This window comes from Euwallacea fornicatus, chromosome 21 (assembly GCF_040115645.1).
Source record: "Euwallacea fornicatus isolate EFF26 chromosome 21, ASM4011564v1, whole genome shotgun sequence".
Classification (NCBI taxonomy): domain Eukaryota; kingdom Metazoa; phylum Arthropoda; class Insecta; order Coleoptera; family Curculionidae; genus Euwallacea; species Euwallacea fornicatus.
In genome coordinates this window covers 354697-370539 of record NC_089561.1, presented here as the reverse complement: position 1 = coordinate 370539, position 15843 = coordinate 354697, and the positions used below count along the sequence as shown (strand labels likewise).

The following is a 15843-nucleotide window of genomic DNA, read 5'->3' as shown; positions in this document are numbered from 1 at the left end:
CTCACGTTAGTTCACAAAAGCCAGCTGCTTTCTTAATACGTTTAATAATCCAAACAGAAAATTTATTTTATTGCAACACAAAATTACCATTTTCCAATTTAAAACCAACTTTACTCTGCAACATCTTGTCGAAATACAAATTCTTTCTTATAACTATTAATTGAATCCCCCTTACAGCTATCTTTGCACGTGTAAATCAACAAAACTCCCCAATCCAAGTGCTTCTCATTGAGTTCGTACAGCATTTGAGGCATAATTTGAAATTCAAAAAGCCTTGTGCAGCCACAATATTCACAATTTGGTATGTGTGACGGAATAGGGTTTTCTGCTATGAGCAGAGGTTGTCCCCCTCGCTCATACCTAATCACTTGGTATGGATCACTGGCGATTTTTTTTTTGAACTTAGAAAAAGTTTTATCACTGGTTTTTGTGGCAAAGGGTTCTAAGTCTGACTCACTTACATCTGCTAAAGAGCCAACATTGATGTCCTTGACAGTGATTTCATTTTTGTGCTCATCCTCATTGCTCTCAAAATCGTTCAATAACTCCCACTCAGAAAACAAAAACTCCCCTGATGTCTCAGAATTTACACCTAATTTGCATTGCTGTTTATGGCTGCTTTTCCAGTCAATCACTTGATGTTCTTTGCAACAATAAATCACTTTTTTGCACTGACCGCATCTCTGATGGGCAGATATACCACATAAATTGCACACATCCGCTGATGAAATTGCTTCCTCAACTGGGATAAAGGGATAAAAATCGTTGGCTCTAGGCAAAGCACTGCGGAATACCTTAATGTCGGGGCTGCTGCACGCGGAATTGCGACAAACAAACACAAAAATAGTGCGATGAAAGTTTTCATCTAGTTGCAGTTGCTCACAAGGGGTATGTTCAAAAGGAGCATAGACTTGGCATAGAAAAATCGTCACTTTTTTACATTGAGCACAAACCAAGTCTGAGTAGGATGGAAGGGGATTGAGGCTTAGCCACGCAGGCTTACCCCCTACTTTACTGGGGAAAAAGCTGCTTTGCAGCTTCGATGAGGGACATTTTTCCAGGAGGCCTATTGAGACAGGCATTTTAGCTTGTTGGGTTGATATCGGAAGCAAATTTGATGAGGAACTAAAGGTGATTTACAGAATGTTTTTTAGTTTTTAACAAATAAATAATTAATTACAATAACGTGTTTTACCACAATTAATAAACAAATACTGGCATTCGGCTGCTCTTGACAATTAACTGATTGTCTCTGTCTGAAGTAGCAAATCGTTGCTATTTCACTCCTGATCATTACATAAAATAGTATAGCACCATACTCGAATGTCAAAAAACAAATCTTAAATGACACACGAGTCAGTGACTTTGATAACCATAAATGTTAATCTGAAACAATAATAAAAAATACTCGTTCTAAAAACTATTTATCTTTCTGTTAATATAAACAAACATTCACTTATTTGCAATCACATTATTATCAGTTTAGTCAAATACAGCGGATTTCAATTTCTAGTGCAATGCCTCACTCAACAATTCACACCCCCGTGGAGCGCTACTAAAATGACGATTAATCCCAGAGCATCAGCGGGATATATTCTGTTAAATACCGCCTCTGCCTCCCAAAAAAAGTACAAAAACTTTTTCCTAATCCTCTTGGCTGTATCAGTTCTCATAGTGCTTAGCCTCCCATTTGTAAATTTCTCTAGTAATGAATCGAAAAGGTTCCTCAAAATCGACCTTAATAATGTGGAACATCTACCTGAGGTCGTACTTAGACTGGAGAGCAACGTTGGTCGCCAAAGGAACTTGAAATGCACCCATTGGGATTGCTTCAATATTTATCGCTGTGGCCATACTGGGCATGATAGGATTACTGTTTACATTTACCCATTTGTCAAATATATTGATGGAAATGGGGCAGAGGTAGTTGAGGGGCTTTCCAGAGAATATTATAGCTTAATAAAAGGAATTGTTAATTCGAAATATTATACTGCAAATCCTCATGAAGCATGCCTATTTGTATCATCATTGGATACTCTAAATGATGAAAGAATGAACTTAAATCTGACTTCTCGAGCTTTAAACCAACTGCCATAGTAAGTCTATTTGATGATAATAAGTTTTTGAGGACTGAGTTTTGTTATTTGTTTTAGTTGGAACAATGGGGAAAACCACCTGGTTTTTAACATGATGTCCCAAGATTACTTATCAGTGCTTAATTTGAATTTGGGCAATGCTATGATTGCTGGGGCAGGGTTTGACACCCACACATTCAGGGAAAAGTTTGATATATCTATTCCAATGTTCAGTCCTCTTGCTGATCAAGCACTAGTTGCAAATATTGATAACATTCGGTGAATTTCTGCTTTCGAAAACTCCAAAAATTTCTAATGAAAAAATTGCAGAACATGGAAAATTGTGTCTTCCCAAATCAGCATTGACCCTTATTTTTTGGAGGAACTCCACAGTTTGAACAAACTCCATGAGGGAGAAATTTTAATATTAAATAATTGCAACCAAAAGCCATATACTAGTCGTTGTGAAGTAAATTCAGGAGAACATTTTCCCTATCCTAACGTACTGAAACATTCAACTTTTTGCTTGGTTTTTCGGGGACAGAGAATGGGCCAGTTGGCGTTGCTAGAAGCCATGGCAGCTAATTGCATACCTGTGATAGTAATGGATGGACATGTGATGCCATTTCATGATGTGATTGGTATATAGGTTTCTCTGAGGGTTTAGTTTTTTTTTTAAGTGAGTTTTTGGCTTCCGTAGACTGGAAACGTGTTGCCATATTCATAATGGAAAGCCATTTACATACACTTAGTGAAGTAATCAATTTAGTTTCTGAAAAACGCATAAATGAGATGAGAAAATCTGTTATGTTCCTTTATAACAAGTACTTCTCTTCAATGGAAAGGATTGCCATAAGTAGTTTAGACATAATTCAGGACAGAGTATATCCTTATCAAGGGCGGACGTATGATGAGTTGAATTTGCGTCCTTCTGAAGTAATGCAGATTTGAAATTTGCCTAAAGTTCAGCACACTATAAACCTAATTTCAGATGAATTTCAATCCTCTTTATTTCCCAATAACTGCACCCCGATCCATGGGCTTCACTGCAGTTATTTTAACTTATGACAGAGTTCAAAGCCTATTTTCCCTCATTGAGCGTCTAGCTAAAGTTCCTAGTTTAATGAAAATTGTGGTTGTTTGGAATAATCAGAAGAAGGAGCCGCCTCCAAGTAAGTAGTGCTATTGGCACATGATCCTAAATTTTGCTTCAAATCGGATATATTTCCAGTGTCTCAATTCCCTAAAATCACCAAATCAATCAACGTGATCAAAACCAAAGCCAATAAACTGTCGAATCGGTTTTACCCCTATAGAGAAATAGAGACTGAAGCTGTTTTGCATATTGATGATGATATAGTGATGCTCACTTCTGATGAAGTGGAATTTGCTTTTGAAGTTTGGAGAGAGTTTCCAGATAGGATAGTGGGTGAGTATTTTTGGGTTTTAAAGAAAAAAATTTTCTATAAAATCATAGAATTTGCAAATGAATTCTTCAAAAATTATAATCATCAATTCAGGAGTGAAAAGTAAAATACACTGCTGAAGCTCTCACGTAAAACCTTAATTTTGCAAGGTGGTTTTACAAAAGACGGGCGTTTTGTGATTTAACAGGAACTGACGAAAAATACTTCAAAATTCCTGTGTAACTAATTAAAGATAAGTTAACACTGCCATTAGGGCTCAAAAACTAAAAGATTTATGTCCTCGTAAGTGTTGTTCCTGTGACCTAAAGTCCTCACACCGAATCATCCTTATATTCTGAATCTACGAGATCGATCCTTTCCAACAAGCAAAAGATTTAGAATATTCCATACTATTTCTCCAGCTCCTCTACCAAAGTGCAATTTAAGCAGTCGAAAATCGTTCAAGGATTTCCCTCGAGGACCCACTACTGGGACAATGTGACCAGCAGTTGGAAATACGAGTCGGAATGGCAGAACGAGATTTCCATGGTGCTCACAGGGGCAGCTTTCCTGCACAAATATTGGAGCTATTTGTATACCAATACCATGCCATCTAACGTAAAAGACTGGGTAGACGATAATATGAATTGTGAGGATATAGCAATGAATTTTCTGGTCGCCAACGTCACTGATAAGCCACCAATAAAGGTAATTTTAGTGATGAAAAAGAGATTCAGAAAGAGATTTTCGATGCATTTTTTTTCTAGGTAACTCCAAGGAAAAAGTTCAAATGTCCAGAATGTATAAATAATGAGATGTTGTCGGCTGATATGGGACATATGGTGGCCCGTTCTCAGTGTGTAGACCGCTTTGCGGACATTTTCGGGCGTATGCCTCTCAAATCTGTGGAATTTAGGGCCGATCCTGTATTGTTCAAAGACGCATTCCCGGAGAAATTGAAGAGATTTAACAATATCGGCAGTTTGTAGTTTTTAGGTATAACATGGGTTTAATTATTATTCAAATAAAAGTCTATGGCAAATAGGCACATATCCTTTGGATGCGCCACTGTGGGCACACCTGAATACTTTATAATGATTAAATTATACGTGCACGAAGAAAACAATCGTATGCGTAAGTCGTCATTGTTTGTGTGTGTGTGCTGCCGGTCTTGTGGCTTTTTATACCCTGCCGATGCTAAGTTCTCACAGCCCGAACGGGCTATAAACCATGTTCCGCTCGATATTCACGGCGCATCTCCCGCAGAATCCTCTTTATTCGCAATAAAGGCCAACTGAACTCTCTCACCAACGACGCAGCCAGGCAGTCTGCAATCGCACACCGTTTATGGTCATTCCTGGTACTGCCCATAACAACTTAGGCGGCCCCTAGACGAAGAACGTTGTTGAGTTCTAACGCCCTTGGTACCAATGTATTTTCATCCCCGGAAATTTTGATGCAAGCAATTTAAGAAAAATCACGAAGATACCAAACGATGTTCAATTTATCCTGCAAAACGTGAACAACGTCGAAGGAAAACCGATCGAATTGTGGCGAATTTGTAAAATTAAATATTCGAAATTCGACACTTAGGGCATTTTTTAAATTTACCTGTTGAAAATTTCGCATCATGTTTATTATCATCATCATCAGACGGCTCGACATTTTCTTTATAATCCGCAATTTAATGGTTCCAGTAAAACTGCAAAATATTCACTTAAGTCGAATTAAATTCCCCCCAACCCGCCCCGTTTCCTTAAAATGTTAAAAAAAAACCGCAAAGTTTATCTAGTATGTCATGAATGCGGTATCTACGTCATCTTCACTATTTGCGCAGGGGCTGCATTCTACTGTTTTGTCGGCCATTTTCCCCTTAGTGGTCGCTCATCAACGGCATTGTCTTAAACACTGAATTTTGCCCGTTAGTTTTTAACGTGAAAACCGCGTTTTAGTGCCGGATACGTGTTAAAATATGTGAAGTGAGGCGCTCATCGGATCGTTCCTTGGTACTTTCAAAAATCCCTTAATCTACATAATGGTGTTGGACTTGAATGTTTTGGCGCGTATTGCGCCTTTTCGCCCCTTTTTATTCGCCGATCTAACGAAAGGCCGCCGCAGAACCGAAAAATCCCCGATGACTGGACGCTGTTTGGGTTCTTAGTCAGAGTTTTAATGCGAAATCCGGTAAGTTTTAAATCGTATTCTCGACAATATCATATCAATAACCTAATTCCGTTACGATGTCCTTGACGCGAATCAAATGCCTGTTTGTAGAATGATAAATTCGAACATCTTAGTATATCTGCTATTTTACATTAATGCTGCCACTAATCAAATAGCAATTAAAGTTACAACGGAACAAAAATTACCTTTTTTACGTGGTTCGCCGCGAAAAAAATATATCGAGAAAATTCTTCACTTGATTACCAGCGTTTTTCCGGAAACGACGTCGTTACCTATGTGGCTGAGAGTTTTCGCATGGTCTTACACTGGCATAGAGAATGCCGGTTGAATGGATTTTTTTGAAAAAACATTGCCGTGTGATATGCATATTTTAATATTTCCACAGCTCAGTAACGTACGTGTTTGCGTCGGAGAGCTTCCGCAACGGCGCACCGTCAAAAGGTCGACTTTCATTCTGCGACTCGGTGTTGTTTCGTCTAGGGCCTGCTTTAGAATCTTATCGGCTATCATAGATCAAATAGTGCTCGGCAATGCGTCCATTTTCCCTCGGATTGCACATGAAAATATGACTGCTCAGCAAAAACTCCTCTCTTGATCCTTTCGCGGAAATTCATGATAATGATAATGGCAATTTGGCACAAAATTCTCTGAGCTTCAATTGATTTGATTTTTCTTTTCCTTCATAATTGGGGCAATAAAAATGAAAACAAAGGAACTAACCCGCTATTTACGATCTTCACCGCGATGATTGACTGGTATTGCAACACGATAAGATCCTTCTTTATTCTCCTTTGGTCGTCTCAAGTTATGGCAAGCGTCCTTCATAAAACAATTTTGGACTTAATAGATCTATCTCCTGTATTAGGCTAAAGGCATTCTTTTCCTGTCTCCGTATGGATTTCATCGTTGGATCGTTACTCATTTACTGGATCAAATTTCGTGCTATCCAGCTCAATTTCAGACGCCCCTTTCCACCTCTCCGCAGAAAAAGCGAACAATTCGCAATAAATGTACCGCAAAAGAGATTTTTTCCGTCCAATTCTGCGTATAGATTTTTTTGCAATTGAACATGTTATTTTTATTCGAGATCGATACTCGCCGATCGAGGCATTTCTTCGGTACGACACACAGTAGTACTGGGAATGCGACAACGGGTACTTTGAAAACATCGGCTTTTTTACTTTAAACCTCAACAAACGTTATGCAGAAATATACAATACGTCGGCTGCGTTAATGATGCTGAGGTTGCGTTTTTGCCTTCTACTTCATTTTTCTTTATCTTGTACGTGGCTTGAACGATTCGTGTTTAGTTTCCAGTAGTGAGGAGAAATCGCTGGCCCTCGCTATAAATGTGTCGGTAATTTACCTCGTAGGTTCGACGAGGAAGAAGGAAAAAGGCCACCAAAAGGGCTTTTTGAACTATGAAGGAAAAAAATGAGATTTTTAGAGTGTAAAAAGGGGGAGTTTGGTTCCTGGAACTGTACTAAAACTCTCACCTGTGCCGCGTGCAGAATCTCGAAATTTTAATTTTATACTTTTTTGGTTTTGCGAGATCTTCAAACATCACAAAAACGAATTTTACATTTATCAAGTTTTCGTCACGAGTATTTTCGCACGTGCGGCTGGACACTACATAACGAAGAGAAGTTTCCCTTTGGTCCCCACCAGAATATTTTGAATAAAAAAAAAAAAAAGTTTCTATCACTCAAATTGAATGAAAAATTTTTTTTCACTTGCGTGTTACCAGACACACCCGCACTTTTACTCACATAAATAGCGAAAGGAACAAACGGGCGCCCTTCGACATTGAAAAGCCGCATAAATAACACCTTAATAAGCCTCCACAAAGCCGATTGAGTAAATGGCTGATGTTAGAATAAACAAACAATAAAATAAATCGACCTCCCTTTAATAATTATACGGAGTGATTTAGCAAGTAGCATTGTTGGTGCCAAGCGGTCTAGCGAGCCGTTGCAATTTACCACAAACGGTAGAGGTACTCCCTATGGGTATACCTATACCAGTGGTGTGCCGCAAGGAAAACTATATCGAAACTTCGAGAAATAACAGAAATCATGTGCAATTGTCTTTGCGAGTAATCTCTGCGGCTGAATTTAGTTCGATTTTGACCAATTTCGTCGATTTATTTGTTGATTTTATTGCGACTACGTCAATAATTTCATTTCCCATGCAAAATTCCGATAAGTAGCTTCTCCATTTCGATGATGCTCAAGGTACAGCACTGGCCTTGTCCCGAAGACGTATTTGGTGCTTTTGATTGCGATATTCTTAGAAGAGGGAAAAATCTAATTAGCGGATTTTTCTGTGGGGTTCGGTTATTAATAGCCTCAGAAAAACGATGTTTACGATGGGAAAAACGACTTATCGATTCCTAAGCAGATTCTGTTTGAAAATAGTCGACAGCGGGCATTGTTTTTTTACTTGAGAGTTAGAGCTGGTTTGACCGCTTCGATAATCACTTCGGTTTCAATGTAATTGTCCATAAAGACCGCGGAGTTGCGAGTAATTAGATGAAACCATCGTTCGATATAATTACTAAACTTACACTTACTTCCTGATTCACTTCGGCGAGTTGGAATCGTTTCGATTGATCGTTAACAGTAAGCAGCACCTACCGCTTTGCTGAATTTCATCGAGGAGGTTTTTTTTGCTTCAGAAATGCAGTTAGCTGAACTAAAAACAATAAAAAAAGAGCGTTTAAAAAAAAAATTTACATCATGCGATGTGGGAAGTCACTTTGCGGTTCATATTCGCTCGTTTATTCAAATTTTCAAAATAACCGCACTCTTCGGAACTCGGTTGGCCATTATTGCACGAACCAAGGAAGTCCGATAGGAGAGGAGAGCCGAAGGAAATTTTCGGATCCGTTTTTGAACGTCGATTTTTCTCTTGTAGATCGATGATTCCGGTGCGGAGCGACGGAGTTGCAGACAAGGGTGATGTTCCTCCTTCACCGCTATTAGGACGAGGTCTCCACACGCGCTCTCCGCCATTAGAACATGTTCTAACGGTGGAAAGTGCGATAGGATGTAAGGACTAGGGCTCTGAAGGGTATGGATTCATCCTTGTCGGAAGAGGACGAAGGATGGGTGGTCGGGACGCGCCGCCGCTGCTGCGGAGATATGTAAGTTTCCCGCTCATTCGCACCCCACAGTTTCGGTACGATTCGCATTACGGAATCTGGTAATTTTTCAAATGGCAGATTCGCGCATTTACGCACGATTTTTGGGGGGCGTTTGACGGGGGTACCTTTGCGGGGCTCTAACGGGCGTTTCGAGAAATCATTTCCCGACGGCTTTTTTTTTCGCAAAAATTACGAATGCAAACTACATTATTTCGATCGGACTTTTCGGGCGCAAACACGTACGCACCGCGGCCGAAGACGCTGTTTTTGGTTTGCGAAGTATGAAGAATTCCAGAACCCACAAATCGACCGATATATCGTTTTAATTATCGCATTCTTTCGTCGGACAAACATTGGCGTAGTATACGTAGCGGATGACATCCGAACAATGCGAGGCAACGAAATGTCTCTCCTCGTTGAGTGCTGTCTTACTTAAGATTTCAAACACGTAACAAGTATTTATTCGCAAACCGAAAAAAAATCCTTAAAATATCCAATTAGTTGTCCGTAATGTGCAAGATAAGGCAGTTTTTCAGGTGAACCGCGACAGATAATCCAACGCTGCGGTGGTTAGAGCCGCTTTTTTCGCGGGAAACAACTTCTACGTTTCTTCGGACGAACAATGTGCGCTGTCCAGCGGTCAAGGGACTCCCTACGACCAGTACTCACCGACTCCGAGTACTATTGTTTCTTTTATTCGACGTATAAATAATTGTAACCTGTTTTATGTGACTCACAATTGATTCCTGCGATTCGAAGACGCGACCGACCATCTGGTGCTCTACTTCAGCAATCGCAAAAACTCTTAATTATGATTATCACATTTCACACCACCATCGGTTAAAATAAATCGCTGACTAATATTCACACAGTGTTTACGTCTTGACCGCCAAATATGGCGACGCCACTTTGCATTATCTGTGATTGATTGAAGATATGTATTTCTAATAACAACAAAACGCCGTGTTACGCGTTTGCCCGCGAGTTAGCATTCGACACCGCTAGATGGTGGCTGAGGAGCGCGCCGAGTCGCGTAATGATAGATGGCGCCAAATAAAAGGAGAGAAAAAAAAATAACGAGTTGCGCTTATTGAGCCATGAATCTGCGTTCAGAACCGGGAGATTGCGGTACAGGAGGACGTTAAATCACCTAACGCCGGATGGCGTCAATAAAACAACAAATTTCCGTACTTATTGAGCCATGAATTTGCATTCAAAACCAGTAGGTAACGTTAGAGAAACGCATTAAGTCGCCCAATCACAGACGGCCGAATGGACTGCGTCGGGCGCAACTGTGAATTTCGTGAAGCCCAAAAGAATAATAATAAAGAGGAGAGTTGGTGGTGGAAAATTTTGGTAAACGTCAATGACGAACTGTAAATTGGGAACCGTAAGCAGGGGCGGACGTGTCGAATTTTGCGCTACCCCACCCCTTCCGGCCTGGCCACCGAATAAAAGCCGATTTCAGTGATGAAAAATTGGTGGAGATATATATAAATGGCAGCCACTCAGCTGATCAAGAAACGATCAGTAAACCAGTTCAAATCAGAACCACGTGTAACCGCCAAATTAGGCGATGGCTTTATTTGAGCAGTATACGAAGGTGGACCCGGTAGACCACTTTTGCGTCTAATGTTGCCGGAAATGGTATCGGGCCTTATTCGGTTTTAGCCGAATATAGAATAATTTTATCATAGTGACACACATTGTTTTATGCAATATACGAAAAATGATAGCGTGCAAAAGAAAAGTTGTTTCTCCGCGCATATATTAATGGCATCTAATGATGCTCTGCTGATTAGTAACTAACTATTAAACTTGACATAATTTCAGATCGGCTTTCCTTAAATGGATTTGAACATTGCGTGAATTCAATTAGAGAGGAAAGGGGATTAGGCTGAATGAATGTCAATTTAACACTTTGATTTAGAGTTTAGTTGCCGCTTCGATCAGCCAGGGATATTTCAAGTTGACCACATGACGATCGACTCGCGATCGTAGAGATCAACGAAGCTCCAGTAATTGAGTTTGTGAAAACAGAGAGGAAACTAACCCGCAAAGCATCAAAAGAGGATGTGCAGGCCGACGAAAGCACGAAGAAAGGTGGAATGGACGAAATTTCATTCATTATAAATATATAAATATATATAAATATTTTAAAGAAAAAAATTATGTAATCACCGAAATAGGGGGGAGGTGATGTCAATTCCGATACATACTGACGGGTTATGCCCTATAGGTGAGGAAGAGAAACCAAATTTGCGAGAATCCCCTAAAATTTATAACGACAGCATGACGTCACCTCGCTAAATATTGCCAATTTTTGGAATCACATGAAAATTGCGTAGCAATTCGTTATCACGTCGTGTTCAGACCGTTTTTTCATAAAACTATCATTTTATGACGACGACTCGGCTAAAATGATAGTTGTGCGTGCAGTACTTTTTGCATTACTCACAATTCCGTTCGTAGCTGCGTTCCGTGCATCTGTCGTGCGATATGATTATATCATCTACAGTAATTCGTTAAAAAGCACTTTAAACTAATTAACAAAAAAAAAAAGAAGAAGAAGAATCGAAAAAAGCGACCTTAAACATGCGACATGGGAAACTTTGAAGTTGTTGATTCTAGGAATGTCTAGGACCATATTCCGGAATATTCCGCGAACCATGTCAGAGCTGCCATCAGCTCCGCAGTTTTTCATTGTAATTGAAAAGATTTCAAGCCCTAGAGACAGGAGCTTACAAAAACTGAATTTCGTGCACTTTTCAGACCTCACCACAAAACAATTCTCGAGCTTTAAAAATTTCTCGCGCATACGTCGCAGCTTTTTACCATGACAATCTACGAGACCGTCCATCCATCTTTGAGGAGTCGGGAAAGTCCCAGACTTTTCTAATATCCGATTAAGTATTTTTAAGTCGTTTCCCTACACGCCTTGTGAGCTCAAGCTGCAACGACTAGAACAAGTTCTAGTTTTCCAGTTCTACTTTTAACTCGAGCAATTATGTTAAATGAAAGGGACGTAGACGTTAGACAGCAACGCACCACTGGCACGATCGACTTCACTTTCTGGAGCTGTCAAGAAAGTGAGATAACGTCAAACCTTGCGCATGTGCAGAGGTATTAATTACGGAGGGGCGCTCATTTGTCTTTAGACGCATACGTCACGCGTCCTTAATATTGCTTTTTTATGGATGATTTTGACAACGCGCAGAAAAAGGGAGCGATTGTTAATTCAACGTTTGGGGTTACGATTTATTGGTTGCTTGTTATGTTCGCATTCTGGAGTGCTCTCATGCTGTAATTTGAGCCCAAATTTTCAAAAAAAAAAATGTTTGGAAGACCTGAAATTTGTGGGAAGATCGGGTGAGCGGGTGCTGCCACCACACCGCTTCGGCGCCTTCTTGTAGCACAACAAACGCACTTAATACCTCTTTGACGACGCACCATCGTGCCGCCAATGAAGGAGGGATTTCGTTTCACCATTTAGGGATATCTTTACCATATACGGCACGGTTCGGTTCTAAATATGGTATTGGGCTGTCCCAGTGCATGTAATAATACATCCCACTTTTGCGATGATTGTTCGATTTGTTTGGGGGAACGGAGAGCGTATTGGTGCACACATCTAATTGCGGCCCCACATTTTCGGAGGAAAATTTAGTGTATTTTCGGAATAATTTTTCATGCCGAGACTACTTAGGTCGGATTACGTACAGTTATCTCGGAAGTGTGTTCGTTGGATTTAAACAGGATTCGTAGCGATCACGTAGAGAGGAGCCAGAAGGAAGGCACGTCTGAGCTAGACGCCTGCGCATATCGGTAGTGTAAGCATTGGCCGTAGGAGCGCGCTGGGCGGAACAGTCGTTGTCTCACTGTCGCGAGCGAAACTGTGAGTTTGTCGTGCCCTCTGCCCTCAGAGTTGCGTATTATCTTACGCCGCATTTCAGTGCCGTGTGTTTGTTTATATTATTCCCAAGCTGTGGTGCGAAATGGAGCCCCCTGGCGGGAGAGATTCCCGTTTCCAACTGGGCTACAGTATGAACCTGCTAAGCGGGGAATCGCCCCCTGAAATATACGGCGGGGGCCTGGGGCGACCCTCCACCAGCCTCCAGCAATTGTCCCCCAGGCACACCATGGTGTCCAGTGCCTGCGGCACTCGGGGGGGCCTCAAAACGGACGTGTGCTACGATGAGAGGGGCCTCACTCCCCAACACGGCATGGGATTTGAGTCCAGCGGGGTAAATGACATTCACGACGAGTCGTACAGTGCGATGCAGGCAAAAAAGTCGCCCCCCAGCAACGGGAAAAAGACGAAAGGCCGCGTCAAGATCAAAATGGAGTACATTGAGAACAAACTGAGGCGATACACCACCTTTTCTAAGCGAAAAACGGGAATTATGAAGAAGGTGAGTCGGATTTAACCTCAATGTTTAGTACTTGTGACGTTTAAACGTCAGACGCATATGGTGGAGCATTAGCCGTGTTGCCGGATCGCCAAATTTCTCTTGGCACCTAAATGACCGGCTGTGAGAGGTTTCAATCAGTTTCCGCACTTAAAAGCAAAATTTCTCGACTTTTTGCGTAAGTCCCACTCGCAATTCTTTAAAAGTCTATTTATCCTTCGCTCGAAAAATATCACAATGAGTTTTCCCAATATGAGTTTTCTATATTCTCTTGCATGGCGAAGTTTTCACCAAAACTCTTTGGAAAACCTGAAAATTTTGCTGGAAAAGTCGTTTTTTTCACCCGATTTCGGTCCTCGAAAAGCAGGCTGCAAGAGCCGATGACATCACTACACGATAAATTTGTCAACAGGGCCCATACACGTGAGCGGCACCGTGCGCATAGGCCGCCGTTGCGACGTTGCCGCTCGTTTTCCCTTCTGAGATTATTTTGTCTCGTTGGGTAAAATTCGGTAATATACTACTCACGTTCGCCGATGTTTTGTTATTTTTGCGTGACAGCCAATTTCCTACAATTCACCTGATTTCCCGAACGTTGTTTTGAATTCTCCTTCTTCCGTCGAAAATGTTTCCTTAAAATCCGAGCTTAATTTCGTTAATTGGTGTTCAGGGAAAGCTTAAAAATGGTCCGGGAGACGAGAAGTAACACGCGGTCGTGTGCTTAAAAAAATAAGTCAATTTACAAGCAAATTTAAGTAGGTATTGTCGTTGCCCTCAGAAGGGACAAGTACGAAGACCCACGTTTTTTTTTTTTAATTTTTTTAAAATTATTTTTCAACCGATAGCAGCGATAGAAGTCATCTTCTTCTCCGCTGGGCAATAGAATCGCCGCTAATTCGTAATTTCCGTTAATAAAATGCTACAAAAATCGCTTCTACGACTACAAATACAAATCGCCAGAAACGTGCCCATTAATTTACAAAATATCGTCAGCCCCAGGACGACCGAAATTTGGTCCGAACGAAGTTAAGAATCCCCCCCCGGGTTGGAAAATCGCTACTTAAATCAACACATTAACACCGAGCACCCTCCAACATAGAGACCCATAACATGTGGGTTGGTGGGTGAATCATAATAGAATGCGTATGGCGTAACAAGTCGCGGTAAAGATCTCAAGAACTAACCGTTATTGGACTTTTCGGTTCTCGCGAGTCGTCGAGCCAATATTTGTCTTGACAAGACATTTCGAGTCATGTACATTACACATTATGGTACTATTCAGAATCCGTGGGAAAGGCACTATCGAACACAATAATATCGTCAAATGTGTCTGATGTTTGCTCTTCTAGAATTAGTCGTATTAGGAGGGACAATGGCTCTAGCGGAATTTGAGGCGTTTAACCCACACCTCACTAATTAGCTTGTGACACTTGAAAACGATGTGATAGTTTAATTTGGGAATTCGGTTGAATAAACCAGTTTGCACATGTACGTACGTGCATCTTCTCCAAAATGCCTCGTCGTCGGCTTGCCTTGCGTTCGGGCCTTGTCGCACAAGACGCTAGAGAACCATCTTGATGGTGTTCGCATGCCAACATCTGCGGTGGGGCCGATTTCCTCCCTGTTCAGTCCAAAGCTCCCCGGAACACGCTGTTATGCGATTTCTAGTCGCGTTCACGGATTCAAAACACATCTCGAAATAGAAAATATTTATCTCTGCATTGAGACTTAAAATAATATGACCCATTTCGTGGATTCCGCATGCTGCGAGACAGCCAGCCAAACTCAAATTTTACTATTTGCTTTTAATCTCTTTCATTTATTATTCCTTCAGAAATATATGGGGCGTGTAAAACTTATTCGTAAAATGCTGTCTAAACGCGCTTTGAGAACTCGCATCATGCTAAATATAAATGCATCATTTGTCGGACGATGAGATGTGAGGATGCATTATGTAAGAACATTCGTGCTGTTCATGTGGCAATTCAAAAATTCCGGCACTGAGGGAAATTCTCGATAGAAACTCGACGTTTCGTCCCGAGACAGACGTGTCTGGTTGAGTTTTACATCCGAGAAAAAACCGCATGTGCCAGCACGTTTCTTTCTCCTTTTCTTCTCGGTACGAACATGTGTTTTAACCGATTAAAATTCCGTGACTGTATTTTATAAAAATGATAATATCTCCCGTCTCGATCCGTGGGCATCGATGCATCACCGCGTACCAAGAGATGATGGTCGCTGGTACCTTCCGGTCATCAGGTTCAATTAGTAGCTTTAGTAATCCACAAGAACCCGACCCAATTCCGGATAGCCGTGATTTATCTCATTATCACCGCCATTCTCGCCCATGTAACCGTTCATTAGACGACCATATGGGGCCTTAAGCGTGCTTAATCGAGACAGTCGTGGCTGAAAGAAGGAATGATTAATATGGTGTCATTTGTGATGTGCTTCGTTTTGTTTCGTTCGATTAGAGAGTGACGACGTGTCCAGAAAGCGAGAAGGAACACGAAGGGAGGGAAAGTACTTTCGTTCGCGCCTCGGAGGAATAGGATCTAGGCCCGGACAAACGAGAAATCGACAGATTTCGACGATCTTCAATCAATTGCATTTCCAGCCCCGCC

The 15843-nt window shown here is 41.1% G+C and overlaps 3 protein-coding genes across 6 annotated transcripts in view; 2 read left to right on the top strand and 1 right to left on the bottom strand.

The window, feature by feature from the left end:
* Window positions 1–40: 40 nt before the first annotated feature.
* Window positions 41–1248, bottom strand: Zfrp8 (Zinc finger protein RP-8). The gene has a single exon (XM_066294494.1). It carries the CDS (start codon window positions 1080–1082, stop codon window positions 111–113), a length of 972 nt encoding a protein of 323 aa, XP_066150591.1. The 5' UTR covers window positions 1083–1248; the 3' UTR covers window positions 41–110.
* Window positions 1249–1356: 108 nt separating this feature from the next.
* sotv (exostosin glycosyltransferase sotv) lies at window positions 1357–4523 on the top strand. Its single transcript, XM_066294455.1, has 8 exons — window positions 1357–2096; window positions 2154–2354; window positions 2406–2716; window positions 2776–3011; window positions 3067–3247; window positions 3307–3504; window positions 3948–4189; window positions 4249–4523. Exons 1-8 carry the CDS (start codon window positions 1561–1563, stop codon window positions 4468–4470), a joined length of 2127 nt encoding a protein of 708 aa, XP_066150552.1. The 5' UTR covers window positions 1357–1560; the 3' UTR covers window positions 4471–4523.
* An 8079-nt stretch (window positions 4524–12602) lies between these two features.
* Window positions 12603–15843, top strand: part of bs (blistered) — a 29772-nt gene continuing 26531 nt past the window's right edge. For 2 of the 4 annotated variants that reach the window (XR_010733212.1, XM_066294486.1), the window contains exon 1: window positions 12605–13222. Coding sequence is in view for 3 of the 4 variants with exons in the window: in XM_066294486.1 (XP_066150583.1) it covers window positions 12806–13222 (417 nt within the window). In the remaining variant the exon portion in view is untranslated. Of the gene's footprint in view, window positions 13223–15843 lie in introns of all 4 variants that reach the window. The other 2 variants (XM_066294488.1, XM_066294489.1) reach the window with 2 other exon arrangements.